Here is a 20960-nt window from a genome sequence, read left to right on the forward strand (position 1 = left end):
ATTTGGCCCAGCCCACACTGCCCAGGGCAAAACCTCCGGACAATTCTAATCTCATCACGCTCTGTTCTTATACACTGCATATTTTTAAAACTGTCTTCAGCGCCCTAAATGGGACGCACTCAGTGCGAAGCAGATCAGAACCAGACGTAATATTTATGTTCTTGACAAGCCTCGGTTATCCAGGTCCTTCACCTGCAACACAAAGGTATCAGTTTAACGTTTACAATCAGGTCAGCACGGGAGAGCTTCTCTACTGAGTTGGGTTCACCCAGACAGGAAGGGGTTACACTGGATTCTGCTCCCTGGTTTGGCTCTGATGTGAGACTAGCTACTCTGCTGAGCTTCTCAGGGTACCTTGTAAGGAGCTGTGTAAATGATCTGTCCTCCAAATATAGCAAAGGTTCTCAACCTTTTCTTATGTAAGAGATATAACACACTTCTATGTGACTCTGAGGGCTGAAGAATTGATGCTTTTGAACTGTGGTGTTGGAGAAGACTCTTGAGAGTCCTTGGGATGCAAGGAGATCCAACTAGTCCATCCTAAACGAGATCAGTCCTGACTGTTCATTGGAGGGACTGATACTGAAGCTGAAACTCCAATACTTTGGCCACCTGATGCCAAGAGCTGACTCATTTGAAAATACCCAGATGCTGGGGAAGATTGAGGGTGGGAGGAGAAGGGGACGACAGAGGGTGAGGTGGTTGGATGGCATCACCGACTCAATGGACATGAGTCTGGGTAGACTCCAGGAGTTGGTGATGGACAGGGAGGCCTGGCGTGCTGTGGTCCATGGACACGATTGAGCGACTGAACTGAACTGATGTGACTCCTATGCCATAAATTCTTCAGTGGGAGAGAAGAAAACATAGTTCGAACAAACACACACTCTCCTACTACCTCCCCCGTCCCCCAAGCCTGATACTCACTAAAACAGATCAAGCCTAACCCCAGCTGGGAAAATATCACTGCAACCACTGCCAGAATGACAGCAGACTGGGGTGTCTACTAAGAACAATCTAAAATAAAAGAAAAATTCCAAGCAGGCTGTTTTTCAGACACAGAAATATCCCTATGTTACAAATACGTGGCCTATTTTTAAGCACTACAGCTGCTTTCACAGTGTAACACCTGCTCACCTTGTATATCCTGACCAACCAATGTTCTGTGGTGTATGCTTCTTCTAGGACATCAAGCTCAAAGTCTTTATTCCCAATCTCAGCATTCCGGACACGGTCATAGCCTAGCGGACGCTCTAGAAAGGGAGAAAAAAAGACGACAAATTTCTTTCTACAGTGCTCATTTCCTAAGGAAACAATAAGTCCATGTGGTAAATCATACCACTGGAATGTTACTCCCTAGCATGCAGTTTGTGTAGAGTAGGGCCTACAAAAAAGGACATCAGTCAGGAAGGGCAAATTGAGTGCTATCCTAACTCACATCTTCCTCAAGATGGTGCTTGGCGGAGTCCACGGAGGTTATCTCTTCTAAGAGACAGAGGCCTGACCTCTAAGCACCTCTACTCCTGAGGACTACCACCCAGGACCTCTGGGACACGCTAGTAACCCTTCCATGGGACAGAGAACTTTCCAGATGTCACAAGCCTGCATCCACTTCAAAAACAGTCCCAAATGCAGAACCAAGACACTGTGAGTCAGAAGGAAAGACTTAACCTAAGCACATTCCTTTCAATTTATCTGAAGAAATGTAAAGTCCTTTATCATACTCTATTCCCGTTCATAATCCTTTCTCCAGTATAACACCTTTTACTGAGAGGTAATAAAAAGTAATGAACAAAAGCACAGACTTTTCTAGAGCCAGACTGCCAGAGTTTAACCTAACTCAGCACTAGTTATAGGACCTTGTGCAGTTAAGGAACCTATTTGTACCTCAATTTCATCACATATAAAATGGGAATAATATTAAACCTTTTGGACTGCTGTAAGGATTACATGAATTAGTAGAAATAAAGCATTCAGAGCAGTGCCTGGAATATAAAAAATCTCCTGTATGTGTTAGCTACTACTCTTCTTACTGTTGCTATTAAGGCTCTCAGGAATCGCTTACTGGCTTCTGTGTAAACCTGTCCAAACCGGTAGTAACACATCTTGTACATTAGGCAGTTGAGCAGCACTGGCGAGCCCTCACGGTCCACACGGAACTCCCCAGTTGGAGTATAATAATCGTGCTCCTTGATGTGTTTCCCGGTGTCTGTGCTGCCTCCAATCCGGACCATCCACAGAAATTTGTTGATGTCTAGAAAAAGAAAAAACTGCTTTATCACCAAGGTAGCTACAGCTAAATCACATAATGAAAATTCACTATTTCTAATACTTTCCTAGTGGCATACAGTACCATTTAACTCTAAAGTTATAAAAATAAGAAAGCTACTAATGAGCGTTGTGATGAGGGTGAAAGAGGAGTGAAAAAGCTGGTTTAAAACTCAGCATTCAAAAAACTAAGATCATGGCATCTGGTCCCATCACTTCATGGCAAATAGATGGGAAAAAAGTAGAAGCAGTGACAGATTTTATTCTCCTAAGCTCCAAAATCACTGTTCATGGTGACTGCAGCCATGAAATTAAAAGATGCTTGCTCCTTGGAAAGCTATGACAAACCTAGATAGTGTATTAAAAAGCAGAGACATCACTTTGCTGACAAAGGTTTGGATAGTCAAAGCTACGGTTTTTCCAATAGTCATGTAAGGATGTTAAGAGTTGTACCACAAAGAAGGCTAAGTGTTGAAGAATTGAAGCTTTTGAATTGGGATGCTAGAGAAGACTTGAGAGTCCCTTGGACAGTATGGAGATCAAACCGGTCCATCCTAAAGGAAATCAGGAATGACTGCTGCTGAAGCTGAAACTCCAATACTTTGGCCACCTAATGTGAAGAGCTGACTCACTGGAAAAGACCATGATGCCGGGAAACATTAAGAGCAGGAGGAGAAGGGGGCGAAAGAGGATGAGATGGTTGGATAGTGTCACCAACTTACTGGACATGAGTTTGAGCAAACTCCAGAAGACAGTGAAGGACAAGGGAAGCCTGGCGTGCCCTACAGTCAATGGGGTCACAAAGACTCGGACACCACTGAGCAACTGACCATGCACGCAGGCCAATCAGAACTACAATGAGGCATCACCACATACCTGCTAGAATGACTCTCATCAAAGAGACAAAAGTCATGCTGGTGAAGATGCTAAATAAAGGGAATCCTTGTGCACTGCTGGTCATAATGTAAATTGGTACAGACACTATAGGAGTCAGTAGGTAGGTTCCTCAAAAAATTCAAAATAGAACCACCATGTGATCCAGAAATCCCATTTCTTGGGATATACCCAGAAGAAATGAAATCACTATTCCCAAGAGAAATCAGTATTCACTGCAGTATTACTCAAAATAACCAAGATATGGAAATAACCTCAATCTATCAACAGATGACCTAATAAGAAAATGTGGTAGACAGATATATATATGTCTCATGGAATACTAAAGATTCCAGGGAACCATCTATTTCTACCACCTATGTGTGTACATTCACATATATAAAAATACATATGCATACAAACACATAAGCACACAAACATACATACACAAAAAACTTTCTGTACTATTTGCATATATTATTATCATCAATAAGAAAAACACCTAGAGTCACACACAACCAAACAGTGCTGAAGCAATTGTTTGTGAAAGTGCAAGTCCACAGGAACACATCCCTGCTATAGTCATTCCTCCTCTGCCTGTACAAGACACACATAGAAACTAGTCTTACTACTTTATACTGACACTTGATACATTCTATGCAGGTGAATCTGTTAAGTCTGTCCATATCAGAAGCCAGATATAATCTAAAATTTGAACATCTCTAAGAAACAACCATACAGTCAAAGAAAATTAAGACAGAAATTAGAGGTAATTATTAACTGCAGGAAAACAAGTTATTCTAGATAAGAATGTTTAACCACGGTGTAAAGGTTGACTCAGCAGTACATAGTACTTATTTAGTCAAGATTTTGAAAACGCTTTATCTGAATTTAACCAAATACTGATCGTTAACTCTACTGAGAAGATGAAAGATGAAAAGGGGGAGAGGGAAATACAGAGAACTAAATTCTTTATCTAATATAAGAAGTTGATAAAGGGTATCTAAAATGATCGATCCGTGAGTAGAATATACATATTATTTAGAAATATGAATATAAGTACTAGAAGAAATAACTGAAGGAATAATTTTCCTGGGAACTGATATTATAAGGTGGTTTAGAAACAGAGGACTACCATTTTTATTATAAACTTTCAGAAGTGTTTAACCTTTTAAAGTTGAAACAGGTATTGCTTTAAGTTTTTCAAGCTTTTTTTGAGGCAGAGAACTGTATTTGGATGATTCTTCTAACCCTGGGATTTGCTAATAATTATAGGGAACATGGTTAACATATGCCATATATATATGTATATATACACACACACAAACACACACATATATATATGAGAAACATTTTAAGTTGGGAGATGACTCTGGCTTAACCCCACTAAAAAATGCTAATTCTTAAGCTCATTCTCAGAGGCCTTATGTTCTTTATTGTTCACTGCTTGTGGAACTATTCCCAGGTCTTCAGACAATTATAGCATGCCACACTTACATGGGGCTTCCCTGGAGGCTCATGGTAAAGAATATGCCTGCAATGCAGGGGACCCGGTTCAATCCCTGGATTGGGAAGATCCCCTGGAAGAGGAAATGGCTACCCACTCCAGTATTCTTGCCTGGAGAATCCCACGGACAGAGGAGCATGGCAGGCTACAGTCCATAGGGTCACAAGGAGCCGGCCACGACCGAAGTGACTAACACTTTCACTTTTCATGCTTGCATGAGAATTCTTTACATCTACTTCCTACTTGTTTGAAACAAAAATCAAAATAACCAAACCTCAAGTTGCAAGTATGTATCAACTAAGAAAATATGTTGATAATATTAGCAAAAGGATAGAAAAGTAGGCGATTCATCTAGTTTTCTTAACCTTGTAGCTAGAAATATAATCAAATTCATTACCATCTGAAGAATACCCAGTGAGGCCTCCAAAAATGACCAGCACGTAGCTGACATCAAGCTCCCTCATGATCTCATAGGCTTTTTCTTCTGTGGATGCCATTGCCTGGAAAAACACATGCACATTTCTCAGAGCAAAATTCCAGGCCATGTGATCCCTCACGGAGAAGTATTTCCCATGAGACCCTGTGCATCAAACACTCAAATGACCCCTTCACCTTACCTGCCCTACTCGAGATATATGGGTATTATTCCATGTGTTATTATCCACTAAAATCGTCCGATTAGCCATAGCTGTGATCTGGTAGCCATAATCCCACCATGACATGACCTTCGCATCCTGAAAAGAATGAGAAATTGACATTACAAGTGTCTTACCAACTCCAAAAATCAAATACTAGGAATGGAACAGCATTTGACAGGAATTAACATACAGCTAATTAATTTCTTTACACAATCAGTTCAGTTCAGTTCAGCCACTCAGTTGTGTCCGACTCTTTGCAGAATAACATATGCCTAACAAGAAAATAAATCTTGGCACCTGGTCCTACCTTTGTATACCATAATGAAATCTCAATGCAAATCATACAATCCAACATTGCCAATACTTTTATTCCAGATCATCTTATAAAAATAAACATAATGGCGTGGGAGCTATAGGGGGCTGTGTAATATTTCCAAATAAACAACTTGGTGTCATCAGAGAAATGACCATAAAAAATGATCATAAACAATATCACAAAAATCAGCTCCTATAAAGAAAGGAGGTAGGAGGTGGGAGGGGATAAATCACAGGATATGACGAATAAAGAAAAAGAAATTCTTATAAGAATCTAACTCACAATTGGAAAAAAAAAAAGAATCTAACTCACAATTGCCAATCTCAGTAGCTACTGGAAAGGAAATGACTTCAGATGCTCCAAAGGTATAAACCAAAATATTAAAAGTGGTTATCATTAGGTGATCCTTTATAGAAAATTTGTCTTTGTCTTTTACTTCTATTTTCTGATTTTTCTACAATAAACATGCATTACTTACTGTCAACCTTTCTCTTTTACAATTGGAATGGCCTACCTCACAATATCACCATGCAGTCAATACAAGTGTCCAAGCAGAGTGCAGATAACCTGAACCAGGAAGGGCTGCTACAGAAGACATCCTGACTTGAATTGAGGTTGACCTTTAAGGCCCATTCAACACCAGGTTCTATAGTTCCAACTTCTCCAAGCTTTCTACCATCTAAAAGCTATTTGATTCACTATAATAGCAAATGTCTTTCCCTTCCTCCTACCCCCAATCCCACACCTCCCACCCCACAATCCCACACCTCCCAAATTTTCACCTCTGGAGTATTGTGACGAAGCCAATAGTACGCTTCTCGAAAATCATCAAAAATGATCCTACTGCCATCTCCACCACGAGCAGACAGCACAATGGAGGGAGAAGAGTAGGCCTCACTGGTCACCCAGGTCGAATGAAAGGTGTAGGTGATGAGAAAGAAAGCCATGACCAGTATCATGCCACTTGCCACCTAGACAAGGAAGAATAATTGTGTTGTAAACCAAATTAAATTTACATAGCACAGAACAGCTTCTTACACACAGTCAATGATTTAGAAAAAATGAACCAAAATAAGTCAGAGGCTATATGAATTAATTCTGACCTCCAGTGACAGTGCTCTACTTTACTCCCCCTCAAAAAAAACCCCACAGATGCTTGTACATGCACGTGCACACACACACAACACACACAGTTCCCCCAGCCTGTTCTGTGTTGCTTCTCACTTCATTCTTAATAGGGTAAGTAGAATCCTGCTGTTTCTTGCTCTTCTTGTCTGGTCGACTTATGTCCAAATTCTTCATGTAAGTGGACAGCACCTGAGAGACTCCAATGCCAGAAAGAATGCACATAACAGGTGCCAACACCAGCATCAGACGCACCTAGAAAAACAGGAAGCAAGATCACAATCGGATCAGTGTTTTACAAATTACAGATTTCAACCTATTAGTAGATGATGACATCTGTTTAGGGGTTTTCAACAAACATGGTCTGTCAATGGAACAGAACAAAACAGGAGAGAAAATACTTGACACACCTATAGTATAAGTTATGTGTTTTTTTTAAGTTTTTTTTTTTTCCCAGTTCTTCATGTATGTATGTATGTACATCCTGAGTAATGATAGGCTATAAAAAGTATTTCTTAATTGTGGTTTGGAATCAAAAAAGTCTGAGAAGCACTGTCTTAACTGCAATATATAAAATTTCTCCTCTCTTTTAACAACCTGGCACTCAGCACCCAAGCCGTTAAGAAAAAAACACTATCTCCCTTGTTGAGACTGCAGGAAGAGAAGGAAGGAAGCTGCCCAGGGCCTCTCCCTGACACAAGGGTATGAAACCAAGAAAGGTGGGCCTCACAATCAGAAAATGTGAGCACCCAGTACATTCCTGGGAGAGACCAACAACCGCGAGCAGCATTCCCACTCAGCCCCTCAAGTCCTCAGAGGGAAGCCTCTGCACCGTTGTCACCACTGAGCCCTCCCGGGCCGGGGGAAGAAGAAAAGCCCTGAGGCAAGGACGGAAAGGTTCACCAGGACTGAGGGCATTCCTCACCATCACAGCTGAGAAGTACATGCTGGTCACGCCATACATGATGATGAAAATCCGGGCATCAGACAGGTTGCTAAAGCAGTAATAGAGGCCAACTACAAAAATAAAGGGAAAAAAGAAGTGAAGAGCTGGAAAAACAATCAGACACAGGTAAAGATGGTACTATGGCACTCTAAAATAGCACAAAATCTGAAACCACCTAAATGTCCAACATAAGGGAGGTAGTTAACTATAGCATATTTATAAAACAGAATAAAACACATCAATTAAAATATTGCTGCATAAGTTTATGGACCATTTGCCACCTTCTTTACATACCTCTGTACTTAAAAAATTAACAAATGCTGTATCTTAAACACTAGTTCACTGACATAATCCTAAATAACATAAATTATGATAAAAAAATTTAGAGTCAGGAGAAAAACTCTATCATCTGACTTTTAATCAGTAAACAATTGGATGAATATACATTCCAAGTGTTAACAGGAGCGACAGGTATGTGGTGAGAACTCCTGAAACTTTAATATTTGTCTCTATTTGTATAAAAGACAACTTATTTTCATAGTAAGAAAAAAATATAAAGTTATTTCAATTAAAAAAAAAAAGCTCCCTATCAGTGGTACATTCTTATATCTGAACTGGCCAGAAGGTACGTTAGATGAAGAGGCTTTACAATCAGCTATGCCTACTGTCAAAATTCAATACTATCAAGAAGATAAACAGGAAGGAGTCAGGGATGACGGGTTGGGTACACTAGAAGTACTTAAAAAAAAATCTGAATTAGGGTTGAATTTTATAATACAACTGAACAAAAAACTATGAGACTCTGAGTTTGCCAGTATCTGCAATTGTTCAACTTCTGATTTCCATTCTGCTTCAAATATTAGAAAAATGTGTTTAAGCCATCTTCTGTACCACATAAATACACAGGCAAAAAACGAAAACAATAAAAATATAAGGATGGGGGTATTTTACTTATTTTGAATCAAATGATTCTTACAAAGAAGACCACTTCAGAACAAGGCAGACAGACCTGGGAACATGAAGACAAGAAGCTGTAGGTCAAAATAGTATGAGGACCAGGTCGTAGGCTGATGCTCAGACACAGAGGCAATGATGGGGATGTTGTTCTTAGCGTAAGAAGGATCCAACAGGGAGTAGAAACGCCCCGTCCAGGGAGATATTTTTCCTGGCAGTAAAGAGGCAACAAATATTTCATAATTACTTTTGAAACAAAATAACATCTGATCCTAACTAATCATAACTTTCCATAATAAGATTCTCTGACACAAAGGAGGACTAAGTTTTTGTCTAAATGTCACAAATACCTTGAGAATTTCACTGATTCCTTTCTCTCAAATGTGAGAGTACTTATGTCAGCACAGTCAGCAGAATAAAGCCAGGCTGTAAGTAAACTCAGAGAAGGAGGTGGAAACGCTTCCTGGAAGGGTTAAACTAAATCTGGTCAAACCAAGGCCTATGCTATAAACTAAGTCAAGCCATCCTTCAGTGTTGCTCTGAATTAGACAATACAGAGTCCTGGGCAAAATCAAATCAGACTCTGCGACATCTACGTGAGGAAAATGTGCCATGCTAACCAAACTAAACATAGTTCTGTCATATAGGATTAGATGAAGTCACGTTGTAGGGCAGACAATGTTAGGATTTCTCCCAACCTACCAATATACCATTAGGAAAGAAAAGGACAAAAGAAAAAAAGAGAAAGATAAGCATGGTAAATATAGTTCTGTTACCAAGTGTGAATCTTCTGAGATTAAATACTGATCGAATAAGATCTTCTTTCTATGCTGAATCCAAATACTGGCTGACAAATGGATTGAGTGTGTAATATGGATTTAATATGCATGAAATCAAGAGAAATGGGAGAAAAAGAATGCATTTTTCCTGTGGTCAGGAAATAACCCATGTTTTTGGAGTTTATGCTATGTTCATACCCATTTACACTTAATACTAAAAGCCTTTCCTACCTGTCAGCATGAGGAGAGCTCCAATGGTGAGAAGGACAAAGCCCACCAGGGAGATGACACTTCGGAAAAGAACTTCAAATTGCTGTGGATTCAACTTGCTGCGCAGATAATCCACAAAGGCGTGAATCTGGCAGAGACCAAAGACCCCAAAGGCTGCCATGTGCTCCGATGAGAGGACGGGCTGTAGGTGAAAGCAGATGTGTGAGAAAGTCAGGAAAACAATGGGTCCAGCCTTGACCTGAATCATCCAGACCAAGTTCAGACCAAAGAGTCCAGTGAGTTCTGAGGCTACCAAGGAATTAGGGCCAATCAAGGAGAGGGTCTAATTCACCTGCCACATTTCCACAGAATACCTGGAATCCAAAGTGTACCATACTCTATCAATATCACATGTCTGGCCTTTGCTCAGGCTATTTCTTGAGCCTTGTTTGTAATTTTCTCATTTTCCCAAAATTTGCATTCATTGAAATTCCCATCATTCAAGGGCCCAAGCAAATACCATTGCCTCCTACTCTGCCAAGCTGAAATACATCGCTCTCCTCTACATTCCACACACCTTAGATCTCTCCTGTAACTTAAGACAAACGGTTCTCAAACTCCACCAGGCAGCATAGTCATGGTAGAGTGAAGAGGGGGTGTTTAGACACAGACAGCTGAGCCCCACCACCAGAGCTTCTGAAACTCAGTAGATTCAAATCCAGAATTTGCATTTCTAATGAATTCCCTGATGCTGCTGAGCCTGCTGATCCAGGACTACATTTCTAGGACCACTACACCAGAGAGCTGTACGGGTGTCTTTCCCAGCAAGACTTCCTTAAGGACCAGGATCACATCTTTACTTTTTACATTTCCCAGTTATTAGCAAACTGCACATTGTAGGGGATGAGCAAAGAAAATACTTGCTGAGCTGAATAAGGGTTCCACTTTCATAAGAATATTACATGAAAAATCACACATATCACATCATTCCTCTGATTTAATAGCTGTCTCTTAACCCTATGGAGTAATGTGGTTAAAAGGTCTATGTACTGCTTCCTAAAGGACTTAATCACTTGGCCCCAATAAGAAGTTCAGGGGCCATTACTACTGAATGGGATCATTCACATTAAAAAGGACTGAAAAAGATCACTGTGATCACTCACATCAACTCAGTTCTACCAAAATATCCCTGCTTCTCCCCAAACTTAAGCTAAATTAAGAGCAATTAGACTGCATGAACAAATATTAACACACTCAGGAGGCAGACTTTATTGACCAATGATTCTGTTGTTTCAGTTAACACAAGCAGTCCAAGGTCAGACCTGTAAGTTTTAACATCCTCACCAGAATCCAAGATAAATCAATTTAGTTGGAGATGCTTAGGGAAAAGGTAGAAGAAACTAAAGACCCCACACAGTCTAGGGCTCACCTGGAAACCCACAAAGGAGATCTGCATGGAAAGAATGGTGCCCAGGCAGTAGACAGTACAGTACGCCACGTAGATCCGGTGGGAGAAACGTCCTGTGAGCATCAGCACTAGCACATGAAGAGGGATCAAGTTGATCAAGAACACGTAACCTCCCCAGGAAGAGACCTAGGACAGGATGAGAAAGGACAGCTCCTCTCAGGACTCCTCCTTGTCACCTGTGACCTTTTTAAAGAACATCTACTTATGGTAACCAAAAACTTTATTAACGCCAACTGGTTTAAACATTTTAGGTAACTGACTCCTTTAAACAGGAAAATCAAATTAAACACATTACTGTAACTCAGTCCTTTGTTCTCTATGGCTCCTATCCTTGAGATCACAAAACGAAAGGCCCCTAACCCTCGGCATTAATCTGGATGTGACCTACTATAAGGTCACATGGAGGATTTGGGGATACATGCGAAATGTGGGCAAGCAGAAACAGTGAAGGGAAGAAGTCTCAGGGTTTATGAAAGATTGAACAGAAAAAATAATATGTTAGGAAAGGAAAAAATTAAGGGAAACATATCAGAAAAGAGAGCTGGCCAACCAACATGTATCCATAAGAAATACAGTATCTGGAGACCTCTAAAAATTAAAAAAAATTTCCTCTATCTTATCATCTGCCTGCCTTGGGTTAGGCTTTGTATGGACACAAGAGACAATAAAGGCTTCTGTCCTCTGCTCCATGGTCTCAAACCCCAAGAGCTACTTCCAATTTACATCAGTTGATCCCAACAGGTATGCAGACATAGAGAGACTCCTGGAAGAAGGAAGTAAAGAGTTACCATGTAGAAGTAAGCAAGGGCACACTTCGCTGCCCAGTAGATGGAACCAGTCTTGACTGCTTTGATCCACATGTAGTAGGTGAGCAGCATGCAAAAGATGGCAATCCCTGCAGAAAGAACACAAAATTCAACAGAAGGCCACACTAGGGTAATAAATACTGATCTGCAACAAACTACCTGCATATCTCAGACCTACAATCCATTAACAGTGTAATTACTCTACATCTCTTTGTCTTAAGTTTCTGGTAAAAAAAAAAGAGTCCATAATAGTGTCTACTTCACACACATGCCGTAAAGACGAATTTAACCTCTGCATGTAAACCACCTGCAACAGAATCTAGCACGCAGCAAGCACTCGGTGTTCGGTCATTATCGCTGCTGTTCTTTTCAGACACTGCACTCCCTGCTATTTGAGTCCTAATGATATCCCAAACTATTAAGCACCACCCTGCCTCCACATCTTACCATAAGCTGGTCTTTATGCCCTAACTGCCTCTCTCTTTAATATTTGCCTGATGAAGTTCCAACTTCAGGGCCCAGCTCAAACACAACTACTTCCAAAAAGCCTTCCCTGATCCCCAAATCTGAATCTCTTCTCTCACTGCGTTCCCAAAATACTCTGTTCATTCTTCTCTCATGGCATACAATACTATCTGCTCTTCAGTATTTATTTTTATAGGTCTGAATTAACCTGCATTAATAGATTATGGGCTAAATTATTTTGTTCATTATCTACCTCTGAAATTCCTTAACTATAAGCCAATACTCTTATTCATTAACTATTTCTGTAATACCTAACACTGTTTTACCAATAACATTCAATAAATACAGAGTGATTTGGAAATAAGTCAATAAAAGTCATTACGGTTTTTTAAGAATATCCATTCCTTTCATCTAAAATAAAGCAAATGATGACAGTGTTAAAACAATAGTATCATTCAACCCTGGAGCTTGGTGGGCTACAGTAATTAAGATCACAAAAGAATCAGACACCACTCAGTGAATAAACAATAACAAAAATCCATCCAACCCTAAAACCTAACTCTACTTTTAGGAATACAGAGATGAGCCAGAGGCCTTATTTAAGGAAAATTACCAGCTACCTTTCTAGAGAAAATGATAGAGAAAGAATATAAACTTAAGAGTCTGAGGTCCCTTCCTGCCCACTTCTAATCTTCTCACCCAGACACCATTTTTGCTATTGCTAAATAGCAGATCTGAACCCAGATTCTACTGCCCTTCACAAAGCTCTGCCAGATAATAAGGTAAACTTTAAGTCTCACCTTCATTATCATAGGAGCCAGCCACAGACCGGGAGATATAGCCAGGAACCACGGCAATCATGGCAGCAGCAAGAAGGCCGGCTCCTGCATCCTGTAAGACAAGAGGGGTAATAGGAAGTCAACACCAATACATCCGGGGAGAGGAGAGGATCCACTAGTCCAATCTGTTTCTATGGGGCCCAGAGAATAGTCCAACACTTTGCAAGGGAGATGTGATGCTAGGAATGCTTGCAGCACAAGAAAGTTACACACTTCACCACCAATTCCCTCCCTGCCATGTTACTAAGTCTGAAACTGAGTACACATGCGCTAAGAACAGACAAATCATGAAATCAGTGAGATGCTGCCCCAGAATGGGCAGCTGGGTTGGAGTACCCCCAGATTTGAGTCCCCCCCAACAATATCTGCACACCACAGGAACTCCAGTCACATACCTAAAAGCTATGCAAGCATGGACAAAAGAAGACATAAGTATTTGAGCTAAAAAGTCAACAAACAGAGGTGATAATCTGCAGTGGACTAAAGATGCCAGCTTAGATAACAGAGCTGGAATATTCCAAGTCAATCTGTGATCTTGGGAAAGAGGAAAAACAAAATATAACCCACACACCAAAAGAGGAAAGACCTGACTGTTGATAAGAGTCAAATCTGGAACAGGGCAGCAAGGAGAAGGATGAAAGAGCTTTCAAACTAAACTCAAGTTTCCCAAGCCCTCCAACTGGTTTAGCACCTCTCAGGTATATCCCTGACACCACAGCCACAAAGAATAACATCCCAGGGGCCAGGGTCAGCAAGGCAGAAACCTGGGGAAGGCAAGACCATATCACAGACTCTAATTATAAGAGGCAAGTGGTTTCAGAATTTTTAAATAAATGTTTTTTAAAAAATCAACAAATAATTGTTAAGCTAAGTGTCCATTTCCAATAGGAAGAACTAACTGTTTTTGAACATATCTTGTAGCTATTTTTTCTCTCCCTTAGATTGCAAGGGATACTAGATTCAAAATCTAAATCTCACTTTAAATATTTTTTTTCCAGGACTTCCTTGGTGGCCTGGTGGATAAGAATCCACCTGCCAATGCAGCAGACACAGGTTAGATCCCTGGTCCAGGAACATTCACAGGCTGCAGGGCAAGTAAGCCTGTGCGCTGCCATCATAGAGCCTGTGTTCTAGGGCAGTCGAGCCTCAACTACTGAAGTCCATGTGCCTAGAGCCCAGGCTCTGCATTAAGAGATGCCACCACAAACGAGCAGCCCCCTCTCGCTATCTGCACAAAGCAACGAAGACCCAGTGCAGCCAAAAATAAAGACAGCAAAAAAAAAAAAAAAAGGCAGTCCTGTGATGAATAAACTAACACAAAAACTCTTTTTCCATATACAGCAAACATTCCCTTATATGTACAAACAGTTGTTAATGATAAGACACCACATACTCTAGGGAGGAACTGGGATGAAACTAGCAATTTGGCTCATTGAAAGCTGTCTTTAGCCCCTAGCTCCCTGCCCTTCTTAAGCTCTCAGTCCCCCACCCTTTAGCATCTACTAGAGACGTTCAACAACATCCATTCCCAAGTCTCCTGTCACCCCAAATCCTTCACCTTGAGCTCTTTGGTAAGGTGGTACGTGACGATGGTGGTGAAGGAAGAGAAGAGAGGGGCCAGGAACACACAGACATTCCGAATGTCTATGGTGATGTGGAAAAAATGGAGGACATGGTAGATTGCAGCAGAGGTGATCATTAAGCCTGCAACAGGAAGAAGAAAGGTCAATAGGTTATCCTCCTAAGACAAAGAACTTAAGGGAAAGAGAAAGGGAAAATCCAAGTTATCAATAAGGTGATAACACGGGGCTCAACAACCCACCAGAAATATTAACAAAGCAGCTGCTGGAGGCCTATAAATTTCCATCCTGTAGATTCAATCAGAAGTCCAAAATTTATGAAAAGCTACCCATCCCCACTCTCTCATATACATTCTCCCTTCTATATAGGATCTACTTTTAGGAATCTGTAATCAGAATGAAATTACAAGTGTCACTAAACAAAGATACTAGAAATAAAACACTGTTCCATAATATACAAATAAGTTACTGCTGTGAGGAAAAAAAAATCCTGTTCCCCTCACCTGGGTAAATTGTTCCTCCAATGATTCGTCCCAAAGGGTACCAGGCCCGGTCATCAAACCAGTTATGGAATTTATAAAATCCCTCCTCAGCCAGGAACCGGGTGGTGCGATAATTAAAGTACCTGTAGCAAGACAGGGAAGAACTGTGTCTGCTCCTCCCCAAACCCAAGTATTTACCCTAATGTGCAGTGAATTTGGCTCCTCAGGTTACACCACTGAGGAACTTATCATTACTCCAATCAAAGTCAGTTTGGTACCCAAAAGTATTTGAAGCAGGAAAATCACTTCACATTACCACAAGCCTCCTCATTTGCAGCTCCATGTTTGTCTCAGTTAACGCACTGCTTCTCTCATAAGGAAATGCAACTGGAGGCTAAGACACTTCACCAGGCTGGCACGTAGTAGGCATCAGCCCCAGTCAGAAGATTCAAGCACTCAAAAGACAGGACAGCTGAGATGTGGGCACCAATAGATTTGACTCTTTTCAAGTGACAGCAACACACAAAAGAACATTTCCATAACACATGCGAGGACACATGGGTAACTTCAAGTGAGGAGCATCTCTAAAGATGTGGGTGTAACACCAGACGCAGGATGAACATTTTTTAGTCTACTTCATAACACAAACCTCTTAATGAGTATTTAAATTTGTAATAAGATCTACTCATGTTGTTATTTAAAATAGTTCTGAAGAAAAAATAAAAAAAAATAAAATAGTTCTGAATGCCACCTACATGGTAGCATAAAAATTACATAAAAAGTATTTGATACAAAATGCTTAGAGTTATACACAGAAAGACACAGTTCTTTACGCTCAAGCTATGAAGCCCCTTAAATTTCTCATTTAAGAAGAAGTAAAAAAGAAAGACAAATAACATACAATGTATATATATAAAATTTATCATATATATAATTTATTTATATATATTATATATATATTAACAAATTTATTACATATAATAAATATATATATAAACAAATAAGTAAAGTGAAAAGAACTGTTTAATCACTAAAGATGATCATGACTAACCATCTTTCCCGCCCACCCCTCTAACCCTATTTCCTCCTTGGTCAGTCAAATTTTAGCAGCTGAAGTGAGTAAAGTAGCAGATGGCATAAATCTCTATCCTTCCATTTATTCTGATGAGTGATATTTTGTTAACTGTCAGGGAGACAGAAAGGATGGGGGTAGCAGGCAGTCACCAGTGTCAGAATCATGTCCTTCACCTAACAGTAGGAGAGGCAGAGAGACAGAGGAAGTGCAAGATAGTGGGAAAAGGTCAGGCCTGGGGTCACACTCTGGGCATCAGTTTCCTGCTCTGCAAAAGGAAGTGTCAAATCACACGATCTGTATCATCCCTTCTGTCTCTATGACTACAGAGCAGATACTCTTGCTTTCCCTGACCATCTCAACTCAATGTTCACTCATCTAGAGGGTGTGAGAAAAAGCCCTAACATACTGGTGATCAAGAACCAAAAGAATATAAGTTATCTCATTCCTGAGGGAAAAAAATTGATAATTGTATGCCTCCAAAGTGCTTTCAAATATCTACACAAAACAATATGATAAACTTGCAAACACATGTGGGTATTAAACTTGAATCAATTGTTCCATAAACCTAATATTCTATTTTTATGATCTCAATGATGCATCAAGAATCTATGATTCTGGCTCTCTAAATTTTAAACGAAGCCTTAACTTTCAGTAATACAAGTTACTCCAGTGTCTAGAAACAGAGACAAACCTCAATTCAAATCTTGGCTCCTCCATTTACTATATATGTAACATTCACTATACCTGTAACATTTACCATATATGTAACACTTACTATACATGTGACCTTGAATGGCATCTGCCAGCCTCAGTTAATTTGTAAAAAGGGGACACTAATACCTCCATCTCATAGGGTTACTGTGAGGATTTATAGATAATCTGTACAACAGCTCTTGGAACAGAATGAAGCTCAGTAAATGTCTTTCACCTATGCCTCTTTTTAGCTAATAAAATCCTTAATCAAACTCACAACTTTAAATTTTGCTCAATGTCTTAGAACTTAACTTACAGACCCAACTTACACCATACAAATTGTTAAACAGAAAAAAAGTCATCATGGATCTCAAGTTCACGACCTCTGATTTTTCTCTTGAACCTCACACACACACACCAGGCCCAGTTCCCTTTCCCTTAGGCTGTACCATTAACTGCTGACCCAGCTGAGAAGTCAGACTTCTCTCAGCTTAGCCAGGTCTTAAGCAATAGGGAGGCACACCAGCAAGGCCTCTCTCATTTTTTATAAGTTTGAGAGACTCACGTGGTCTCAAATTCCACTGGAAATGTTTCAAAAAGGGGACCATTGTAGAAATGCATAGAAAGTACATCCCCATCACCAAGAGTTCCCTGGAATTTGAATCTGAAACCCATTAACCTGAATGCTTCTTGAAGGAAATACCAGACCAAGCAAAGGTACTCACGGGTCAAATTCATGGATGACACTTTCAAATCTCAAGACAGCAAAGAGACGAGTGGAGAACGCTGCATAAAACAGAGAATTAATATTTTAATGGCAATATACCATGAAAAACAATAGTAGATAGTAATGTTGCACAGCCAATAGTATTATCCAGCACAGAAGTCACAGGAAATACAAAATAATGACTGAATAAAATATTTATCCATCCCTCCCACACACAAGAAACAAGGAAGTTCATTTTCCCGTGACAATAATACCCACATTTCCACTCAAGTAGGACACATTTAACTACTTATTATCAAGGCCTATAACAACACATTCACCTACTAGTGTTGCACCTAATATACATAGTTATCTTCTACATACGTTGACCTCCCCTTCCCACAACCTTACCTTTGGAGTGAACTAAGAGATAAGGGAATCTAGACTACTTGTGACTCATGAAGAGCAAGAAAAACCTAAGAAAACAGAATAAGTGCTGGAAAGACTTTCAGAAATACTGAGGCAGGCAACTACAGAAGACAAATATCTTTTACAAAATTCAGTATCCCAGGGTCTCTGGTACCACTTTCAGTTCTAAGAAAAACCAAAATTAACACAGCACACTTCCCATTCTTTCCCAGATGATCACTAGTCCAAACTTCTACAATCCTTGTTTCTTTTGATTTCACAAAATTCTACTGGTTGAGAACAGTAAAAAAAAGAACACATTACAATCTGCTGGGAAAAAAGCAAAGCATTTAAGAAAGCCATTACTAATTTTTTTTTTCCAAAATTTTCTCCCTTCCATATCCTGAAGAAAGAGAGGTCCATATGCACACTCACATAACACAGCAGCCATCGACAGAATGAGAAGCTTCAGAAGTGTGTCCTGCTTCTCATAGGACAACCGCAAAAATCCCAGCTTGGTCATCTTCACATCAATGGGCGGCAACAGATGACAGTCAAATAGCTAAAACTGGAAAGCCAAGACCATGAGATATTAAACACCTTCGATTTAGCTAATTCACTTCCATATTTTACAGTGGGAGAGAACCACAGAGAGAGGAAGAAGTGAACACACAGGAGAGGGTCAGGACTAAGACCCAAGCTGAGCCTGAATTACGACCAACAGACAAGGAAGTCGGCCTGTCAGAGCTGTCAGTCAAGGATGAAAAGGAATGATGAGACTCTATCACCATCATTCTGTTTCTCAGTCTTTGCAGCCACCAAGGAGCAGAACTGGCAATCGTGTAGCACGACAGGAGTAAAGGAGAAACACATGGAAAACGAGAGAGGCAAAGACAGGCAAAGAGAGAAAACAGCAAAGACTGAAAACAGAGAAAAGAATGATTAAATGGAGAAACACAGCATTCAAGAAAAGGCAGGAATGTATGAAAGAAAGCAGGGAATGAGCACAGAAGTGAAAGAAGAAGGCTGAGAAACAGAAGTCATGACTGAATCGGCACTGTTTACAGCCCTGAATTTCAGCTCCAAACTTTCTGGCTATAAGCTTCTTTCTGTTCCAAATCCCAGTGGGGTTGCAGGGTCAACTAGAGCGCATGACTAATCACTGATACAAGTAGTCATGCACTCAGGAGGGGAGTGAGAGGCACACAGGTAGATCACTGCACTTCCCATCTCTTATATCACACTTTAACTACTGCTCAAATCTACACCCACTTCCCATCAGCTGTCTCAAAGCATCCTGTAACTGACATTGCTGATTTAAGCCATTGATCGAGAGACAGCTCATAGAACCAGATAACAATCTGGAGGGTAAAGAAAATAAAATTTTCCTACTAAGGCCAAAAAAAAAAAAAAATATTGGGCTGTGTGTGGTGAGGGAGGTATTAGATTAAAATAAAATGTTGAAGGAAGGAAGTAGTCTCCAGACCATTCAGAAAGGTGATCACTTGATGGACAATATTTTATCAGCACTCAGTAGGAGCTTAGCTATTTCTGTTTAAAACAGCACTGCCTTCTTAAATCATAAGCTGGTCAAGGGCTAAGTGATAAAGAATATGCAACACTAAAGACTGAGGAAAAAAACTAATAAAAGGAACCTGGATCCTTCCAGATCTTTTTCCAACTATTACTAGAGGAAAGGAGGGAAAAAAATAACACTGGACTAGGTGGAGGGCATGAAGAATCATACATTCCTAGCTCCAACAGTAAGGACTCAAGCATCTTTTTCCATAATTAACTGTCCCAGAGGAGCAGTTGTACATTTATTTTTAATTACAGTCCCAAAGGAAAACCATACCGTGCGATCAAAAATAAACAGCTAACTCTAGGAAGTCCATAACCCAGTTACATCCCTCAAGACTGAACTTGTTTTCTCCAACGCCTGAAACAGGAAGACTTACCACTACTGAGCTGATAGGAGCCACATGCCTAGAAGACTAAGCGGATGAAATGAGAGCACTAGAACCTTTCCTTGAAAACTGAGTAAAGAAGCTGGTAATTTACACCAGGATCTCAAGGGAGTTTCCATACTGTGCTCACTGGTCGTGTTCGCACATCGCTTAACGGCAAAGACACTTTTCTTAAAACACTGGGCATCTGTCCTCCACTTCAACTGTGCCTGCAAAGTGCGGCGTCTTGTCTCACCCTGGTTCTAGTTCCCAATTGCCCACACACTTTCTCACGCCTGTCCCTCCCTCCCCCACTTCTGCCCACTACAGCAGGTCCCTCCCTCCGTCTCCCATCTTCCCAGAACTCAACACCTCCGGCACCACCCAGCGTGGGGCACCCCACCACCTAAGGATCCTAAGCGCCACCCCCTCCAGGACTAGTCGGTGCCAGAGCCCCATCTTTCCCACGCCCACCTGGCCTAAGTGCAGGACCCATCCCAGACCCTCACATCCTTCCATTCCCCCCACACCACGTCCCACGCCCCCTCCTCTGCAAGGCCCCAGACTCTGCCTGCGCCCACGGCCGCCGCCATTAAAGCCGCACCTCCTGCGCTTCGCTCAGTCCCACCAACGCCTTGGACTGCACCTGCCGCTAATCCTCAAGTTACATCCCAAGGCCTTCTCACCTGACCGGCGTTCCTCTGGAATCCGCTCGCCTCCCTCTGCCATCTGTTCAACAGTGCACCCAACCCTGGCAGCGCCGGGTCCGCCTCCCGGACTGCTCCCCATTGGCTAGTTCAGGTACAATCTGACCCTTGAAGAGAGCGATAGGGTTCTGGAGCTGTCTGTCAGACTTGGAGGCGTGAACGCAGCCGC

At 40.9% G+C, this 20960-nt stretch overlaps 1 protein-coding gene across 2 annotated transcripts; it reads right to left on the bottom strand.

Annotated features, from left to right (window-relative positions):
- Positions 1 to 87: 87 nt before the first annotated feature.
- Positions 88 to 20960, bottom strand: STT3A (STT3 oligosaccharyltransferase complex catalytic subunit A). 2 transcript variants are annotated; one of them, XM_043873745.1, is made up of 18 exons: positions 20771 to 20960; positions 18574 to 18706; positions 17750 to 17810; positions 15278 to 15399; positions 14753 to 14898; positions 13156 to 13246; positions 11873 to 11979; positions 11046 to 11210; positions 9638 to 9818; positions 8683 to 8838; positions 7653 to 7744; positions 6827 to 6982; positions 6385 to 6573; positions 5266 to 5382; positions 5046 to 5148; positions 2066 to 2254; positions 1138 to 1253; positions 88 to 192 (listed from the first exon to the last, which is right to left on the bottom strand). In XM_043873745.1, exons 2-18 carry the CDS (start codon positions 18659 to 18661, stop codon positions 154 to 156), a joined length of 2118 nt encoding a protein of 705 aa, XP_043729680.1. In that variant the 5' UTR covers positions 18662 to 18706; positions 20771 to 20960; the 3' UTR covers positions 88 to 153. The 2 variants fall into 2 exon arrangements, with proteins under 2 accessions (XP_043729680.1, XP_043729690.1); XM_043873755.1 differs by having other exon boundaries at positions 20689 to 20806.

This window comes from Cervus elaphus, chromosome 2, assembly GCF_910594005.1.
Source record: "Cervus elaphus chromosome 2, mCerEla1.1, whole genome shotgun sequence".
NCBI classification, from domain to species: domain Eukaryota; kingdom Metazoa; phylum Chordata; class Mammalia; order Artiodactyla; family Cervidae; genus Cervus; species Cervus elaphus.